At 35.5% G+C, this 21197-nt stretch overlaps 1 protein-coding gene across 1 annotated transcript in view; it reads right to left on the reverse strand.

The window, feature by feature from the left end:
* LEMD3 (LEM domain containing 3) overlaps positions 1 to 21197 on the reverse strand; it is a 79250-nt gene that overhangs the window by 17487 nt on the left and 40566 nt on the right. The window contains exons 2-4 of the mRNA XM_003824796.5: positions 19834 to 19871; positions 14779 to 14845; positions 12227 to 12294 (exon numbers count right to left, since the gene is read on the reverse strand). Coding sequence (XP_003824844.2) covers positions 12227 to 12294; positions 14779 to 14845; positions 19834 to 19871 — 173 coding nt within the window. The remainder of the gene's footprint in view (positions 1 to 12226; positions 12295 to 14778; positions 14846 to 19833; positions 19872 to 21197) is intronic.

Raw genomic sequence — 21197 nt, forward strand, 5'->3', positions numbered from 1 at the left:
GAAAAAGCTGAAAGCTTTCCCTATAGGAAATGGAACAAGACAACAGTGCCCATTCTCACCATTCTTATTTAACATAGTATTAGAAGTCCTAGCCAGAGCAATTAGGCAAGAAAAAGAAATAAAGGGCATCCTAATTGGAAAGGAGAAAAATTGTTCCTATGTGCAGATGACATGATGTTAATGTGGAACACTCTAAAAGTTCCACCAAAAACCTCTTAGAACTGATAAATAAATTAAATAAACTTGCAGGACAGAAAATCAATACTCAAAATCAGTAACATATACCAACAAAAAACTAGCAGAGAAAGAAATTAAGAAAGCAGTTCTACTTACAATAGCTACAAAAATAAATAAATGAATAAAATACCTACAATTAAATTTAACCAAGAAGGTAAAAGATATCTAAAAAAAACCATAAAACACCATAAAAAGACATCCCATGTTCACAATTAGAAGATTATGAAAACAACTACACTACCAAAAATAATCTATGTATAGATTCAATGTAATCCCTATTACAATACCACTGACGTTCTTCACATAAGTAGAAGAAAACAATTCTAAAGTTCATATGGAACTATGAACAGTCAAAGCAATCCTGAGCAAAAAGGACAAAGCTGGATGCATCACACTATAAAACCTCAAAATACACTACAAAGCTATAGTAACCAAAACAGCATGGTACTGGCATAAAAGCAAACACACAGCCCACTGGAACAGAATAAAGACCCCAGAAATAAATCCACATATTTATAGCCAACTGATTTTCGACATAGGTGCAAAGACCATTCACTGGGGAGAGGGCAGTCTCTTCACTAAATGGTGCTGTGAAAACAGGCAGAATGAAACCAGCCCCCTTATTTCTCACCATACACAAAAATCAACTCAAAATGGATTAAATAATTAAATGTAAGACCTAAAATTATTAAAGTACTAAAAGATAATACAGGAGGAATGCTTCAGGACATTAGTCTGGACAAAGGTTTTTATGGAGAAGACACAAATGCAAAAATAAATGGTGTTATAGCAAAATAAAAGATTCTGCACAGCAAAGGCAGCAACAGAGTGAAGAGATGACTAGTAGAATGGGGGACATTTGCAAACTATTCATCTGACAAGGGATTGATATCCAGAACACACAAGGAACTCAATGGGCAAATGAGCTTAGCAGACATCTCTTAAAAGAAGACATACAAACAACCAACAGGCATATGGAAAAATGCCCAACATATGAATCATCAGGGAAATGCAAATCAAAACCACAATGAGATATTCACTCACCCCAGTTAGAATTGCTAGTATCAAAAGGACAAAAAATAACAAATGCTGGCGAGGATGCAGAGAAAGGGGAACTCTTATCCACTGTTGGTGGGAATGTAAATCAGTACAGGCATTGCAGAACATAGTATGGTGGATCCTCAAAAAATTAAAAATAGAACTACCATATGATCCAGCAATCTCACTACTGGGTATATATCCAAAGGAAAGAAAATCAGTAAGTGAAAGAGGTATCTGTACTCTCATTTATTGCCGCATTATTAACAATAATATGGAATCAACCTAAGTGCTCATTAACAGATGAATAAAGAAAATGTGGTATATATACAATGGAATACTATTCAGCCATAATAAAGATTAAAATTATGTGATTCACATCAACACTGATGCACTTTAAAAACATTATGTTAAGTGAAATAAGCCAACCACAGAAAGACAAATACCATATATTCTCACTTGTGGAAGACAAATGAGTTAGAAGTCCAAGTTAAGGACTACTAAGAACTTGGCTTATTTTACCTTTGGGGAAACTAAAAAGTTGATCTCATGGAGGTAGAAGAGAATAGTGGTTACTAGAGGCTAGAAAGTGGCAAAGTGGCAGGGGGAGGGTCTGCAGCCAGAGGTTGGTTAAATGAAATTATAACTAGGTAGGAGGAATAAATTCTAGTGTTCTATAACACTGCAAGGCAACTATAATTAACAACAATTTATTATATATTTTCAAATAGCTAAAAGAGCAAATTTTGAATGTTCCCAACACAAAGAAATGATAAATGTTTGAGGTGACGGCTCATTTATCCTGACTGGATCATTACACATTGTATACATGTATCAAAATATCACACTATACCCCATAAATATGTACAATTATGTCAATTAAAAATAATAAAAGTGGCCAGGCACGGTGGCTCACGCCTGTAATCCCAGCACCCTGGGAGGCTGAGGCGGGCGGATGACGAGGTCAGGAGATCAAGACCATCCTGGCTAACATGGTGAAACCCTGTCTCTACTAAACATACAAAAAAATTAGCCGGGCGTGGTGGCGGGTGCCTGCAGTCCCAGCTATTCGGGAGGCTGAGGCAGGAGAATGGCATGAACCTGGGAAGGAGAGCTTGCAGTGAGCCGAGATCTCGCCACTGCACTCCAGCCTGGGCAACAGAGTGAGACTCCACCTCAAAAAAAAAAAAAAAATAATAATAATAATAATAATAAAACACAAAAAGCTACAGTTCATTAATATCTTTTTTTTAAGTAGATATAAGCAGTTTCCAATTTAACTCATGCAAGAGTGCTTCTAGTAACTTTTTTGCTGCTAGTCTTCAGTAGAATTAATCTTATACTCTATTGCTGCCTGGCTTAGACTTTGACTTACCCCAACCCCGCATCTGTGTCCCTTCTTTTTAACGTGTACCATTGCTGACCCACAGCTACAAGAAAATGGTTGGAAGAAGTGAAAGAGAGGTTAATAATTCCACACCAACCCCTGCCTCTTCCTCAGCTCCACCTTAATTACTGGTCAGGTCCTATCTTGTCCCCAGTCCCTATCCCATTTCTTCAGTCCTTCAAACACAGTACAGTCAGTCCTTTTATCCATGGGTTCCACCTCCATGGACTGAAATACTGAATAGAGTCAATATAGTCTATCATGAATCAAAAATATCTGGGAAAAAAACAGATGATTATGTCTGCATTAAATTTGTAGTCTTTTTTTTTTCCTTATTATACCCTAAACCAGGAGTGTCCAATCTTTTGGCTTCCCTTGGCCCCATTGGAAGAACTGTCTTGGGCCACACAAAAAATACCTTAACAACAGCTGATGAGCCAAAAAAAAAAAAAAAAAAAATCACAAAAATTCTCATGTTTTAAGAAAGTTTACAAATTTGTGTTGGGCCGCATTCAAAGCCATCCTGGGCTGCAAGTTGGACAACTTTGCACTAAATGATACAGTATAATAATAACTATTTACATACAATTTACATTGTATTATCAGTCATCTAGAGAAGATTTAAGGTATATAGCAGGATATGCATAGGTTATATGTAAATACTACAGTATTTTATATAAAGAACTTCAGCATCTACAAATTTCTGTGTCCATGGGGGTCCCGGAAGTAATCCCCAGATACCAAGGAAGAATTAATCCTATTTAATATGCTTTAAGAGTCTCAGCATTCTTCTGAAAAGCAATGAAACTTGCTCCAGGAATTTATGAGCAATCATAACACAGATCTACGGTATTACCTCTCAGAGATCAAATCTCAGAGGTTTAACTACCTAACAAAAAGGAAACAGGAAAGAAACATTGAATGGGATAAGATAGTCCTACTACTAGAAGTGAAAACCCATTCAATTATTTTATAAGGAATAGTTTGCTTGCTTTGGATTCTCACTATGCCTTTCTTCATGGAATATTTTATTCTATGTCTCCTTTAGCCTCAATCCAATCCCTTTTTTTGCCTGCACCCTGACATTCGTCCATCCCATAACACTGAGCCCTATAATCATAACTCCTCCTTAGTCAAGATCTTTTTGAATTCTGATCCTTTAACTGTCCAGTCTATTAGCTATTACACTATCCATAAATTTTACTGTCATTAATGTTCTCATCTAGGTCAAAATTGAAAATAAAGACAATAAACAACCTTAAGCAAAATTTCTGTGGCATGTTATTAGAGATTACTCGCTAGAGTGGCACTGATTTAATTAGAAAACACAGAAATTGAATTTATTGGGAAGCTACTATAATCATCAGGCACTGAGCTAGGCATTTTATATACTCAAGTCTCCCAACAACTTTGACAGGTATTAACGGCAGTCCCACATTCACAGAGAAACATGTTCAGAAAAGTTAGAGACTTTACCAAAATGTAATAGCTTCTACTGGCAGTACCAGAATTTGACTCCAGATATAATCTCCTTATTATACTGTCTTAGGATCTTTTTGGTACCTACATATAAGTCATGCATTAAGTTAAAAACTCAGTCAATATTTCTCTTTGTTGACAAGCATATCACAGGAGACTATTACCAAAACTTTGCTGAAAGCCTTAAAACATATACTACATTCTTAATTTTTAAAAAGTGGAGGAGTGACATCAGCAGAATAGGAAGCCCCAGACCCTCCTTCCCTCAATGAGACACCGATTCAACAAAAATACATGGACCAATTCCATTTGTGAAAAATCCAGAAATTAGTTAAAAGGTTCCTGCACCTAGGCAAGCACAAAACCACCTGTATCAAAGCTGTTAGGAAAATTCATGTCACTCACTTCCCAGACACTCTCATCACCCCACAGGGCAGTGCAATAGAGAGGAAACTCCCAACTCGTGGCTTCCTCCTCAGAAGGAAAACAGAAGACTAGAACATACATCTAATGATCTGACTTTTCGGGGCAACTGGTTTCTGTCATGTCTGAATCTAATAGTTGAAAGACACCAAATTAAGGACTACTAAGAACAAAGGCAACAGCACTCACTCACCATTGTCCCTACCCCCAGCTCGGCATAAAGAAAGTTGAGAAAAACCCCAACTCTTGGCTTCTCCCTGGGGAGGAAAAAAGTTAGACATACATCCAAAGTTCTGACTTCACAGGGGCAAGGAGTGTTGCCTCGCTGGCTTCTGCCTCACCTGATTCAAAATGCGGATAGGACTCAGTATACTCCAGATGCCCGGGGGCCACTAAGAAGAAAAAAGAGCTGGGCCAGGAGTGGTGGCTCATGCCTGTAATCGCTGCACTTTGGGAGGCCAAGATAGGTGGATCACAAGGTCAGGAGATCGAGACCATCCTGGCTAACATGGTGAAACCCCGTCTCTACTAAAAATACAAAAAATTAGCTGGGCATGGTGGCGGGCACCTGTAGTTCCAGCTACTTGGGAGGCTGAGGCAGGAGAATCGCTTGAACTAGGGAGGCAGAGTTTGCAGTGAGCTGAGATCGTGCCACTGCACTCCAGCCTGGGCAACAGAGCAAGACTCTGTCTCAAAACAAACAAACAAAAGAGTTGGATAGCTTATGGCAGCTCCAGATAATGTACAGACACCAGGGATAACCTAAAGATACCAGGGATCAAAAGATTATAAACTATGAGAAAATAAACCAGCAAAACTTCTCTAATTGGAAATTCACAGGCAAAAATCCAGAGAGGTCACAACCACAACCACAGAAAAGATATCTAAGAAATCCAGAATGTCTACACAGACATATCGGTAAAAGACTTTCCCCACACAAAGTCTACAAAGGTGGCTGTTTTTTTTTATTTCTGTTGTTGTTAAATGCACGAATCCCAACACAAAGTAACAAGGGACATGAAGAACCATGAAAACATGGTCAATCAAAGAAACAAAATACACTTCCAAAACATATCCTAAAGAAGTAGAAGTCTAAGAATTACATGAGAAAGAATTCAGAAAAAGCCATCATAAAGATACTCAACAAGATCAGGAAAACAATGCATGAATCAAGTAAGAATATCAACAAAGAGACAGAAAATATTTTTAAAACCCAGAAATTTTGGAGCTAAAGAATAACTGAATTTAAGAATTCATTAGAGGGGTTCAAAAGCAGACTGGATCAAACAGAAGAAAGAATCAGCAAACTCAAAAGAAGGTCATTTGGAATTATTCTGTCAGACAAGCAAAATGAAGAAAGGATAAAGACAAGTAAAGAAAGTCTAAGGACCTTAATGGGACACCATTAAGCCAACCAATATAAGTAATATGGAAGTTTCAGAAAGAGAAGAAAGAAACAGGCAAAACAAAACAAAACAAAAACAAAAACACCATGTTATTTGGGGCCCAAAACTCCCCAAACCTGGGGAAGAAAATGGGTATTCAGACTCAAGGAAGCCAATGAATCCTAATGAGGATAGACCAAAATAAGTCCATATTCAGACATGTTATGTTCAAATTGTTGAAAACCAAGGAGAAGAAAGCAGCCAAGACGCAAGCTACTCATCACATACAAGGGAGTCCCCAAAATACTTTACAAAGCAGGAGAGAGTGAAATAACATATTCAAAGTACTGAAAGAAAACAACTGCCAACCAAGACTACTGTGTGTGTGTGTGGTAGGGGGGAGGGGGGAGCAGTACATCATACTATTAAAAATGGTATACAATTTTTTATTTCTGGAATTTTCCATTTAATATTTTCAGACCATAGTTGACTAGGTGTTACTGAAACTGTGGAAAGCAAAACCATGGATAAAGGGGACTACTACATATCCAGAAAAACCATCCTTCAAAAATGAATAAAGATTTTTTCAGAATAAAAGCCAAGGGAGTTAATCATCACTAGAACTGCCTCACAAGAAATGCTAAAGTGAGTCCAAGTTAAATGAAAGGATGCTACCTAGCAATGCAAAAGCATATAAAATATAAAGCTTGCTGATAAAGGTAAATATATAGACAAAATCAGAATAGTGTAACACTGTAATGGTGGTGTGTAAATCACTTAATTGTGATATACAATTTAAAAGACAAAAGTATAAAAAACTTTATAAAAATATGTTGATGATACACAATATGAAAAGATGTAATCTGTGACATCAATAATATAAAGGATGAAGAGAGATATAAAAAAGTAGACACTTTCCATGTGACTAAAGTTAAGGTGTTATCAGGTTAAAATATTACTGTGAATATAAGATAATTTATATAAGCCCTAATAGTAACCACAAATGCCTAAAAAAGACACATAAAAGAAAATGAGAACGAAATCACAGCTTGTCACTACAAAAAAAAAAAAGACACAAAAAAGAGTAAGATATGGAAAAGGAGACAAAAAAGCTACAACACGGAGAGAAAATATTCAACAAAAAAGGCAATATAAGTCCTACCCTATTAGTAATTACTTTAAATGTAAATGGACTAAACTCCCAAATCAAAGCACACTGAGTGGCTGAATGAATAATTTTAAAAAAAAGCTCCAATTTTATCATGTGTACACCTTAGATTTAAGGACACACACAGGCTGACAGCCAAAAGATGGAAAAAGATATTTCATGCAGATAATAATGAAAAAAGAGTAGGGGTAGCCATACTCAGACAAATTTTTGACTTAAAGGCAACGTAGTGAGATCCTGTCTCTACAAAAAGTTTAAAAATTAGCCGGGTGTGGTGGCATGTGTCTGTAGCCCCAGCTACTTGGGAGACTGAGGCAGGAGGATCACTTGAGCCCAGGAGTTTGAGATTGCAGTAAGCTATGATCTCACCACTGCACTCAAGCATGGGTGACAGGCCTAGACTCTGTCTCAAAAAAAAAAAAAAAAAAAAAAATCATCACATGAGACAAGGAAGGATATTTATTATATAAATGACAAAGGGATCAATTCATCTGGAAGATTTAACAATTCTAAATATGTATGTATCCCACATTAGAAGATCGATAAGGGAGCAGAGGACTTGAACAACAATTATAGATCAAATGGATCTAACAGAAATATACAGAAAATTCCACCCAACAGGAGTAGAATACACATTCTTATGACGTGCACATGGAACATTCTCCAAATCAGATCATATGTTAGGCCACAAAAATCTTAACACATTAAAGACGACTGAAATCATACCAAGTAACTTTTCACACCACAATGAAATGAAACTAAAAATCAAAAGCAGAGAAAAACTGAGAAATTCACAAATATGTGTAAATTAAACAACATTCTCCTAGAACAAGCATTGGATCAAAGCAGAAATCAAAAGAAAAATTATAAATGTATTAAAATAAAAAAATAAAAAACACAACCTAACAAAATTTATGAGAAGCAGTAAAAGCAATACAAGAGAGAGGTTTACAGTGGTAAGCCTATGTTAAGAAAAAAAAAATCTCAAATGAGAAATCTAACTTTACATCTCAAAGAACTAAAAAAAGAACATACTAAGCCTAAGATTAGCAGAAGGGAGGAAATAATAAAGATTGGAGCAAAAATAAATTAAATAGAGAATTTAATGAATCAATAAAACTGAGAGTTGATTTTTTGAAAAGATCAAAATTGACAAACCCTTAACTAGACTAAGAAAAAATTCAGAATTCATTTCTGAGTTTATTATCTATTTTATTAAAGAAGAATTAATGCCAATCCTATTCAAATTCTTCTGAAAAATTGAAAAGGATGAAACAATTCCAAATTCATTTTATGAGGCCAGCATTACTCTGACACCAAAGCCAGACAATGATACTATAAGAAAATTACAGACTAAAATCCCTGAGATACAAAAATCCTCAAAAAAACACTAGCAAACTGAATTCAAAAGCACATGAAAAGGATCACATACCAGGATCATATACCTCAGACACAAAGATGGTTCAACATACAAAAATCAAAACTGAGTATGCCACATTAATAGAACAAAGGATTAAAATCACATGATCATCTCAATAGATGCAGAAAAAGCATTTGACAAAATTAAATATCCTTTCATGATAAAACCATTCAATAAAGAGGAATAGAAGGAAATTATCTCAACATATTAAAGGCCATACATGGAAACCCTTAGCTAATATCATACTCAATGGTGACAAACTGAAAGATTTTCCTGGCCAGGCATGGTGACTCATGCTTATAATCCCAGCACTTTGGGAAGCCGAGGTGGGTGGATCACGTGAGGTCAGGAGTTCGAGACCAGCCTGGCCAACATGGTGAAACCCCATCTCTACTAACAATACAAAAAAATTAGCCAGGTGTGGTGGCACACACCTGTAATCCCATCTACGCAGGAAGCTGAGACATGTGAATCGCTTGAGCCCAGGAGGTGGAGGTTGTATTGAGCAGAGATCACACCACTGCACTCCAGCCTGGGCAACAGAGTGAGACTCTGTCTCAAGGAAAAAGAAAAAAAAAAAAAAAGATTTTCCTCTAAGATCAGGAAGAAGGCCAGGGTGGCTATTTTTCCCATCTCTATCTCTCATAGCACTAGACATCCTAGCCAAAGCAATTAGATAAGAAAAAGAAATAAAAAACATCCAAATCAGAAAGAAGTAAATTTATCTCTCTTAGTAAGTGACATAATCTTATACATAGAAAGCCCTAAAGATTTCACCAAAAAAATCTTGTTATTTGGCTGGGTGTGGTGGCTCATGCTTGTAATCCGTGCTTTAGGAGGCCAAGGCAGGAGGATAACTTGAGCCCAGGAGTTTGAGACCAGCCTGGGCAACATAGCAAGACCCCTATCTCTACTAAAAAAAATCTTGTTAGAATAAACAAATTCAGCTAAGTTGGAAGATATAAAATCAATATACAAAAATCAGTTACATTTCTATACACTAACAACAATCTGAAAAGGAGGTTAAGAAAATAATCCCATTTATAATAGCATTAGAAAGATTTAGATACTTAGGAATAAACTTAACCAGGGAGGTGAAAGACTTATACACTGAAAACTACAAAAAAAAAAAGCTGAATGAAATAAAAGACACAAATAAATAGAAAGACATCTCATGTTCGTGAATTGGAAGACTTAATATTACTCAAATTACTATACCACTGAAGGCAATACAGCAATACAAAATCCCAATAGCATTTTTTGCAGAAATAGAAGACATAATCCTAATATCCATATGGAACCACAAAGGCCTCACACTGACTTTAAAACATATGACAAAACTATAGTAATCAAAACAGTATAGTACTAGCATAATAATAGACATAAATGGACCAGTGGAACAAAATAGAGAACCAGAAATAAAGCCACTGATGTATGATCCAACAATCTTCTACGAGGGTGCCAGACTACACAATGGAGAAATGACAATCTCTTCAATAAATGGTGCTAGGAAAACTGGATTTCCACATGCAACAGAATCAAACTGGACCTTTATCTTATACCATACACAAAAATCAACTCCAAATGGATTAAAGACTTAAATGTAAGACCTGAAACTATAAAACTTCTTGAAGAAAACATAGAAGAAAAGCTTCTTGACGTTGATATGGGCAATAATTTCTTGGACATGACACCAAAAGCATAGGCAACAAAAGCAAAAACAGAAAAGTGGGACTACATCAAACTAAAAAGCATATGTGCAGTAAAAAAAACAGTGAATACAGTGAAAAAGTAACCTACAGAATGGGAGAAAATATTTGCAAACCATATATCTGACAAGGGGTTAATATGCAAAATGCATAAGAAACCCCCACAATTCAATAACAAAATAAATAACCCAACTTAAAAATCAGCAAAGAACTTGAATAGCACTTCTCCAAAGAAGATATACAAATGGCCAACAGATAGGGTATTATATATATGCTGTATACATGCTATATATACACACAGATGTATATGTATATAAATGGTATATGAAAAGACGCTCAACATCAGTAATCATCAGGAAAACACAAATAAAAACACAGTGAGCTATAAGGCAAATAAGTGTTAAGGATATGCAGAAACTGGAATCCTACTATACTATTGGAAAGAATGTAAAATGGTACAGTCAATATGAAAACAGTATGGAGGTTCCTCAAAAAATAAAAAGTTGAACTACCATGTTATCTATCAATCCCACTTCTAGGTATTCGTCTAACAGAATTAAAAGTAGAGTCTCAAAGAAGTACTTGCATTGCCATGTTCATTGATGAATTATTCACAATAGCCAAGAGGTGGAAACAACCTAAAAGCCCATCAACATGACTGGATAAAGAAACTATGAGTATACATACAATGAAATTCTACTCAGCCTTAAAAAATGAAGGAAGTACTGTCATGTTACAATATGGATGAAACTTGAAGATATTATGCTAGGTGAAATAAGCCAGTCACAGGACAAAAATTGCAGGATTCAACTTATATGAGGTATCTGTTAATCACACTGATGGAGGAAGAAAGTAAAATGGTGGTTGCCAGGGATATGGAGCAGAGGAAAATGGGGACCTGCTGTGCAATGGCTATAGAGTTTCAGTCATACAAGATGAAGAAGTTCTAGAGATTTGCTGTATAAGAATGCACATATAGTTGTACGGTATACTTAAAAATATGTTAACAGATTTCATGTTATATATTTTTTACCACAATTTTAACAAGGGGATGGGAGGCACGAAATTTGTATGGCATGACTTGTCCACGTTCAAATGCCAGCCACCTTCCAGGGATCAACGTTTCCATTTGCAAGAACTCAGATCTTTATGAAATTATCTTTATGGAACTGGACCGACAACAAGCTTTCCTGTATGGTTTTCAAATGCCACTTTCCACTTCTGAGAAATCAGAATGACATTTATCCATCTTTAATCTTTTACTACCTTTCATTAAGATTTTCTAGCAATTATTTACAGTAGTTTAGAAAATTCAACAGCAAGTTCTCTTAGTATTTGGAGAAGAAACTGATCTGGGACAGAAGATTTTAAATAAATGGTTAGATATTTACCTGCTCTCTTACATGCTACTACTCACCTATCTCAATTTCCCTATGACTAATGTTTCTTTGTACCCTTTCCAAATTAATATGCATTTCTCTCATAGAGAATGTTCTAAAACAAACTAAAAAAAATTGAACAGGTGGCTCACACCTATAATCCCAGCACTTTGGGAGGCCAAGGCATGCGGATCACTTGAGGCCAGGAGTTTGAGACCAGCCTGGCCAACATAGTGAAACTCCATCTCTACTAAAAATACAAAAAACATTAGCTGGGCGAGGTGGTGGGTGCCTGTAATTCCAGCTACTCGCGAGGCTGAGGCAGGAGAATCGCTTGAACCCCGGTTGCGAACGTTGCAGTGAGTCGAGATCAGCCATTGCACTCCAGCCTGGGGAACAAGAGCGAAACTCTGTCTCACAAAAAAAAAAAAAAAAAAGTTGAACAATTTCACTTTCTCATAACTGCTCATATTATACCAAACAGCAGGCCCAAGCTTTTAACAGTACAATTAAAATAATCAAATATATGATTCTTACAAGTAGCAATGATTTATATAATTTTTTAAAATATAGCTATTAAAATTCTAATTTCACTGCTTACTTTTAAATATGCAGCTGCCTCTTGAACAGAAAGCATTCTTTGACTAGAACTGCCACATTCATGATCTCCTGGAAAGATTAGCATATTATTAATTTTGAATCAGTACTCTCTTAAACAGAAGAAAACAAACATAATTAATTCAAATATTTTACATATTATACAATTACAGGTTATATTATTATAATCAGTAAAGAAAGAACATGAACAATATTATTTATACTTTCTAGAAGAAATTCCAGTAAGAATATAAACAAACAACTACCCTTACATTAACCACAACTTTTAAATGCATTTCAGTCCAAACAAGAACATATCTTCCTCTTATATTCCCAACTAAACTGTAAGCTGGTATAGGAACTATGTCACACTGATGCCTATCCACAGATCTTGGCACACAAGACGCCCTCCAGAAATATGTATTATTCCTAAAAGGGAAAAAATTCAGCATATTCATTGTGCTAACTTAACTTACACATCTATTCTTAAAGCTAATCATTTAAGGGTTCAAATAAGTTTGAATTTATTAATGAATTAAAGTATGTGCATTTTCAGAGTATAACTAATCCTATCTTTAGCAAGGGGTGTGCATGCCTTAAAAACTGTTATAACATAACCAGGTGTGGTAGTGTGCGTCTGTTGTCCCAATTATTCGGGAAGCAGAGGCGAGAAGACAGCTTGACTCCATGAATTTGAAGCTGCAGTGAGCTGTGATCACCCTACTTCACTCCAGCCTGAGTGACAGAAAAGATCCTGTCTCAAAAAAATCTTAAAAAACAAAAATTGTTATAACAGACCAACAGGGAAATCAGGTACAAGTTTCCACCTATGATCTGGTTTCTACAAAGGGATGTGCTCATATGAATCTTTGGAAAACTACATTTATCTTTTCTTTTAATTGTTGATAAGAAGCGAATTCAGGGCTTTTTCTTTAGACTATAAGTGGTTATTAGAAATAAATTATCCTCATATTGAACTCCAATTGTCATGTTTTCCCTTCCCTGTGTCTTTCAAGTAGTTAAAAAGCTTGTTAACATGAAAGTAGAATAATTAAAGTAAAATCCTTGCCAAATGTTTCTAAAATAAAAGCAGCCATGTTCTCATTTCAGTTTTGTTCAAGTAATCATTTTAATGTCAGTAGCTATAAAAAGGGGAGAAGTACCTATCAGATGAACAAGTCTTGAAAGTTTATTAGTGCATCCTCAGAGATTTAGATCCCATAGATTTAGAGCAGAGGTCTGCAAATTACAGCCCATGGGTCAAATCTGGCCTACTCTGGTTTTTATAAATGAAGTTTTACTGGAATACAGCCAAGCTCATTCACTTATGTAGTATTTATGGCTGCTTTCATGGTATAACATAACTGAGAGGTTGTGACAGAGGCAAACTAACCTACAAAGCCTAAAATATCCACTATCTGACCCTTCACAGAAAAAAAGCTTGTTGACCCTTACTCAAGGGGAAGGAATCTGTATCTTTAAAAGCACATCAGATTATGCTGATTTAGCTGGCCATGAACCATACTTGATAAAACAATGCTACAGAGATAGCTGTAGAAGCTTGTGTTAGCAATATCCCTAGCTAGCATAACTAGCATATACTTAACCTATCTCTGGGTGCTACAGCATACCAAATAAATGTCATTAGCTTGAAGTGTGTGAATGACAATCAAAGCAAAGAAGGCTTTTAGCGATATAATACAGAATTAAAAGCTTAAAAAATTGACCAGAATTAAGAACCCAATGGACAAAACAAAGACAGATCAGAGGATGGGAAACTGTCAGGATCCTAAATACCTCCATTCAACCAGAGAAGTTCCATATTTACCTATAGGCTGCTACCAATAATCTGGTTTACACAAAAGTTCTGCTACATAGAAAAGTTTGAAAACTGCATTTTTCTTTTCTTATGCCTGCTTACAAGAATCCAAGTCTCTTCTTTCAGATTATATGTTTAAAAAAAAAAAAAAGAACTAAAAAAAGGTAATAGATAAGCTGCTACTGCAGTTTACATGTGCTAAACTTGATACTAATTCATCTATAATAAATTATTCCCATTTCGGACAAGTTGACTACCTTAGAGCTCTCAAAGAATTACTAAGAGCAGAATACGAGGAAAATGCAATTAATCCGGAGAGAAAATTACAGGAGAATAAATTTACTTTATCAAACAGAATGATACCTATACAACTAACAAAAGAAAATCTGCATTTGTATATTTAATCCAAGATTTTAGTTAATTCACTGCTTACCTAATTCCTCTGACACTTAAGCTTTCCGGATTTTTTGTTACCACTGATGCAATAAAGAAATTTGATCAACTTTATAACTATATTATATATATATATTACCTCTAATACAGATGGCAGGCAGGAAAAAAGCCTTGATTAAATACATATATAAAAATCAAAAATCACTCTGTAAAGGTAATGAAAACTTCTAAAGAAAAATATTTCACAAATATAACACTGGACTTGGAAAAATATTTTCTACTAATAACATGCTACATACATTTTTCAAAACATTTTTAGCAACTATAAAAGTTAAAACAATTACCTGCAAGCTGTGCCAATCGATCATGAAGCTTATATAATGTGTTCATCATAAGAGTTTTTTCACTTTCCTAAAATTAAGAGAAGTTATTATGAAATACCCAATTACAAGAAAAAAAACACCAAATAATTCTTAATCAAAAAAAAAAAAAGTAAATTTAAAATCACAGAAGCCACATAATCTGAAAGACAAATTCACATTTAAGTAATGGGCACCATATTTTTAAGAAACCTTAATCTAAGACTCTAAATTATTACTCTAAATATTTCACTTTCTGGAGAACGATTTAAAAATTGGCATAAGGTTAGTGCTAAAAAAGGTCTCACAGACAATAAACTCCATCAATCACCAAAGCAATGTTCCCAATCCCCCTCTACACAGTGTATTCTTATGTAAACTGTTCATATGAGACTGTTTTCTTCATCAAGGCTGCCCTTCATGTCTTGTTTTAATCTAACTCAACCACATAAAACTAAGGGAATGAGTACTGGCACGTTGACTGATACTCAGTCCTCTCCTAGGCTCCCAAGGTGCCCCTGTATAAACTTGTGAACTGTTAAAATGAAACAAACATTAAATAAACATCTACTAGGAGTTAAGAACTGTTCTCTCAGCAAAGCGAGAGACCCAGTGAACAAGATGGTTCCTGTACTCAAGGGCAAAAAACATATTAAATGTTATACAACTGCAGAGTAATACAGAAGATTCTCTTCCCTCCTTCTTCTGTAAATATAGAAGGAGGGAAGGAGGGAACAGAATTTATGGAACAGAATATTTGAGTTTGGTTTAAAAGGAAAAACTAACAGATCAGCATCCTAGGCAATGGGAAAGACCCTGAGCAAGGGCATGAAGGCATGAAAGCATTGGTTATATTTCTTACATAACCAGTAGCCCTTGTTTGATTCTGCAAACTACTAGAAAAGTTGTTTAGTATTAACTACCAGACAGCCTTGGATAGCAAGACAGAGAGTTTGACTTCATTCTGAAAATTTAGCAGGAGAGTAAAACAGACTTGTGCATCAGGAATACTACCCTGATACTACCCGGGCCAGAATGTACAATGTATAGGCTGGCTCGGAAGCAGAAATAATTGTATGAAAAGAGTCCAGATAGAGAATTATTGCAATGGTACAGCCTAAGTACCTGCCAAGTAGTCTAAAGCAACAAGATCTCCAATTTAAGAGCAATTACGATCAGGAGGGATCGACATAAATGATGGAGGGTAGGGTGGGGAGGGGGTAATAGCTTATTGCACTACCTAAAATAAGTCCATGATTTATCAGGGGGCTCTGAAGTTTACAACAAAACAGATTTACTGGATGAACAGATCATGAAGCAAATTGAAGCAAGATATAAAAGACTGGAAAAGTAACATTTATATGTCTAATAACATGCAACCTCATCCATTTATTTTGTGGTGTATGTGCAGGGACAGAAGAGAACATGTTTGCACACTATGGGTGGCATGCTTTTGTCATTGCAGCTTTAATCGGTTATACTAAGAGCAAAACTCATCAAAAGCGCCAAGATCCTACCACCAGAATACCTGGTTTTATGTCAGATGGTTGACTGAGATAAGTTACTTATTGATTCAGTTTACTACTTGCCTTCCTACATATATATATATTTTTGCCTCAATTTTATCTTAATCAGATTCTGAATCAAGCCAGTCCTTATCTTCACATAAGATCAAAAATTCAAACTGCAAAAATTAGACATCAAAAAGTAACAGTAGGCTGGGTGTGGTGGCTCATGCCTGTAATCTCAGCACTTTGGGAGGCCGAGGAGGGTGGATCATGAGCTGAGCGTGGTGGCATGCACCTGTAGTCCCAGCTACTTGGGAGGCTGAGGCAAGAGAATCACTTGAACCCAGGAGGTGGAGGTTGCAGTAAGCGGAGGTCATGCCACTGTACTCCAGCCTGGTGACAGAGCGAGACTCCGTCTCAAAAAAAAAGTAAGAGCAGGGCTGAAACAGGATTCTGAAACCTAGGCATTTGTGATACATTAAACCACAAAAATCATTTTTAATAAATATCTTCAACATAATAGGATGAGTAGGTGTTCCAATGACAGTGTAGCTTATGGATGTGACACATAAAACCAAGGTGAATCTAGTTAAGTTTTGGGATTAAAGCAATGGAAAGTTTTGTGTTTCTTTTCCTCTCATCTGGAAAAGAGACTTATTTTCTTTTTGTTTTATATGTACTATCATACCCTTCCTCACTCCCCTTTCAAAAACAAAACAAAATTTGAACATTGGCATCTGTCCTCTGATTACATCTTTAATAAACATAAGAGGGACCTGCGAATAAACTTTAGCTTTTGACTCACAGATATTAAACATTGGACTAGATAAATAGAAGTAACAACACTTAACCAGATGGAACTGATCTCATACTGGATGACATACATACTGTTACATTCTCATACAAATAACTTAAGAACTCAGAAAGCTCAACTATAGTTTTTTACAAGAATTATCTTTCCAATGAAAATTTATTTAAGGCCGGGTGCGGTGGCTCACACCTGAAATCCCAACAGTTTGGGAGGCTGAGCCAGGAGAATTGCTTGAGCTCAGGAATTTGAGACCAGCCTGGGCAATGTGGCAAAACCCCATCTCTACAAAAAAATACAAAATTTAGCTGGGTGTGGTGGTATGCACCTGTAGTCCCAGCTCCTCAGGAGACTGAGGTGGGAGGATAACTTGAGCCCAGGAGGTTGAGGCTGCAGTGAGTCGTGATCATGCCACTGCACTCCAGCCTGGGTGATAAAAATGAGACCTTGTCTCAAAAAAACAAACAAACAAACAGTTTAAATGACCATCTATATACTAGAAGGGCCTCAACTGCTATCCAAATGACCAACTAAATTATAATCTAAGTAGGTGTTTATGAGATATATTATTTACTTTATCTATCTATCTATCTATCTTTACAGTCTTGCTCTGTCACTCAGGCTGTGGCAGAGTGCAGTGGCATGATGATATATGCTATTAAGTGAATGAACACATTCTGAGAAAGAAACAAAGGTTTTGGTTCAGTTATCTTTAGTACAAGTACACTAAACTAGCAGTAAATCTGAAAAGTATACAAATCAACTTTTAAACTTACTTACTGGTTTACAGTTTGATTACACTCTTCTTCCATTTTGACTGCTTTTCAGATTGTCTCCTAATATTTCAGCTTAATGTCTTACTACTGGCTTCCCTAATAATTCTGCAAACTAGTTAAAGTTCCACAAGTAAATACATAAAATAAGCTTTCAAATAATCTTTCATTAAATAAAGGCAATTTTGTAATTTGAATTAGCTACTTTCTAATTGTGTTTTAGTAAGGCCCAGACTATTGTTTTTCATTTTGGAGGGAGAAAAATCTATAGGGTGACTCTATCCAATTTTCTCATATATTGTCACCATTAAATATTTCCCTCCTCAATCCTCAGCCAATTTTCTCTTCAAGGAATTTTTTTTTTTTTTTTTTTTTTTTGAGATGGAGTCTCGCTCTGTAGCCCAGGATGGAGTACAGTGGCACAATCTTGGCTCACTGCAAGCTCCGCCTCCCAGGTTCAGGCCATTCTCCTGCCTCAGCCTCCCGAGTAGCTGGGACTACAGGCGCCTGCCACCACGCCCGGACTCTTCAAGGATATTTTAAACTGTTTGCATTATGCCTTTGATTAAATAATAATGAATTTTAACACTTGTGATATGGTTTGGCTCTGTGTCCCCACCCAAATCTTACCTTGAATTGTAATAATCCCCACGTGTTGTGGGAGGCAGTGGTGGGAGGTAACTGAATCATGCATGGGGTGGGTTTTTTTCCCCATGCTATTCTCGTGATGAATAGTGAATAAGTCTCGTGAGATCTGATGGTTTTATAAAGTGGAGTTGCCCTGCATATATTCTGTTGCCTGCCACCAGGTAAGACATGACTTTCACCTTCCGCCACGATTGTGAGGCCTCCCCAGCCGAACTGTGAGTCAATTAAACCTCTTTCCTTTATAAATTACCCAGTCTCGGTATGTCTTTATTAGCAGCATGAGAACAGACTAATACAACTTGGCAAGGGGCCCTGTACAGAATGAGCATTTAATATAAGTAAACAGCCACTATCTTCATTATAATTATTACTATTATTCAGAAGTTCAGAATTTCAGTTTCTTCCTTGGGGAAAATTAAACAGAAGAAAATAGTCTTCTATTTCTAATGTTCAGTAAGTATACTGTACCAAATTTAAATTATGACACTGTAGCAGTGTTACACTTCATGCAACTGAAAAAGCCAACTTTGTTTTAAACAATTATCACTGCAATAGAATATTACTAATCATTTCAGAGTTCCACTTTAACAATAGAAAGTAATATTCTATGGATGTGATTACACATTATTACACATCCTTCAGTACAACAAATAATGTTTTCTATACAGGTCTATGTAACAGTTCCCATAATAAAAAATTAATAACTAATTACAAGCTTAAACATCTTAATCTCTGAAGTCCCTGTAATGATGGGTAAGTGAAAAATATTTTTATATAAGTAAAATTTAGGTTAAAATTAGTATTATAGCACTCTTTAAAAAATTAAAGAAATAGCCTGAAGGATATGCTTCCTTTCTAAGTCCTTTTGATGGTCGAATAGGCATGCCAATATGCAGAAGATCCAAAGAGGTAAAATGAGGGCAAAACGGACAAAAACTGCTAAGGTATCCAACAACTACAGGCAACAGGCATACTTTTAAGTGTAAGACAAGATCCACTGATGATATGCCACTCCCATTTTACTTGGCAGTAGTCTTTTACAGTAAAGTGATAAACAGTTCAGCTCTTAAGAGAAAATCTGTGTCAGATTTAATTATACGACAGTTAGGGAATACTCAGAATAAGAAAGCCTATTGTTTTAGACTAAAATAACCTTAAAATTACTATTTTTTTAAGTTGATAAAACCTATTGTTTAAGACTAAAATAACTTTAAAATTACTTTTTTTTAGTTGATAGTCATTCTCCTGCTTTTATCATATAAAACATGACACAAAATTATCAGTATTATGATCGTTTACTTACTTGTATTTTTCCAAATGTTTCACCAAAGGGGTTTTCTACTATCAAGGAAGGAAAAAAAGACAAGTATTAGCATCACTTACGAATTAAAATCCCCCAAACTCTCTGAAATGCCAGCATGTACTTTGCTAAAACTGGATATAAATATGTAAACCAAATGTAAACAAACTGGTGATAATAAAGGTTAGGGAAGTAATTTTTCAGACTTATACTTATCATTCTCACTTTGAATTAGTGGTTTTCCTCACAATCATTGAGATCAGGTGCTCTGGTATGACAGAAGCTGAGTTCAAGTCCCAGCTCCACCTCTACCACTTATTAGTAATGTCTCTTTGAACTAACATCTAATTAGCTACTCTAAATTGTAGTTTCTTCTTTAAAGGAGTATGGATAACAATGATACCTACCTTATACAGTTGTTGTCAGGATTAAATGAGATAAACAAGATAAAATGTTTGACACAGTGTCAAGCACTTAATATGTACTCAATACACACTATCCATTATTATTACTGCTAATGACTATACCATTTGTTTCTACCTTAACTTGATTTCTCTTCATAATATAGACTAAGAAGCAGTTTACTACTGAAAGAAATCTACAAGATGCTTTAAAACTGAATAATTCATTTAGAATTCTGACTTCTAATGATTTTTTAAAAATCCACCTTCCTAATCCTTGCCAACATCTGAAAAAGTGGCAAGAAAAAAAAATACAGATCAAAGTAACTAAGAATTAAGTCTCAGTATTAAACAATTCCAAATTTACAATAAAATATTACATAATAAGGAAAGGATTTACCACTTTCCATCCAACCCCTATGCCCCTCCTTCACCTCTAAATTAAGATACAAAAATGTTTATGGCTGAATATGTAGCACCTCTCAGGGTTTTTATTCAGAGTCTTCTCCTTATCATTTTGTTTATTTTGATATTACATACGATAATATTCAAAGCTTTCAGATACCTGTAAACTTTTATATTTTATATAGACTATATATCTGTATAATCCAGGCCACAACTAAGACTAACTAAGACTAACTGATCTTACAAAGTAGTTCACACTGACCAGGTTTCCTTTCTGAGATGCTTTTCTATTTTTATTTGAGAAAACAGGAAGTCCCATAGGAACCAGGAACTGCCTGATTCTAAGAAAGTTCATGTGAGACCAGCTTAACAAGGTACAATAAAAGAGCAAGGAAAAAAAAATGTATCCTGTTATCATCATAAGGGATTTTGCTAATGGATTTTTAAACGACATTTCTCTATACATCAAAAGGGTTTTAATGTTGGGAAAGAAAATGTTTTGAAAGATATTACAGAAAATCAAAAGTACTCAAAAGGGGAATAGGGAGAAGAAATAATATA

Source organism: Pan paniscus, chromosome 10 (genome assembly GCF_029289425.2).
Source record: "Pan paniscus chromosome 10, NHGRI_mPanPan1-v2.0_pri, whole genome shotgun sequence".
Taxonomy (NCBI): Eukaryota; Metazoa; Chordata; class Mammalia; order Primates; family Hominidae; genus Pan; species Pan paniscus.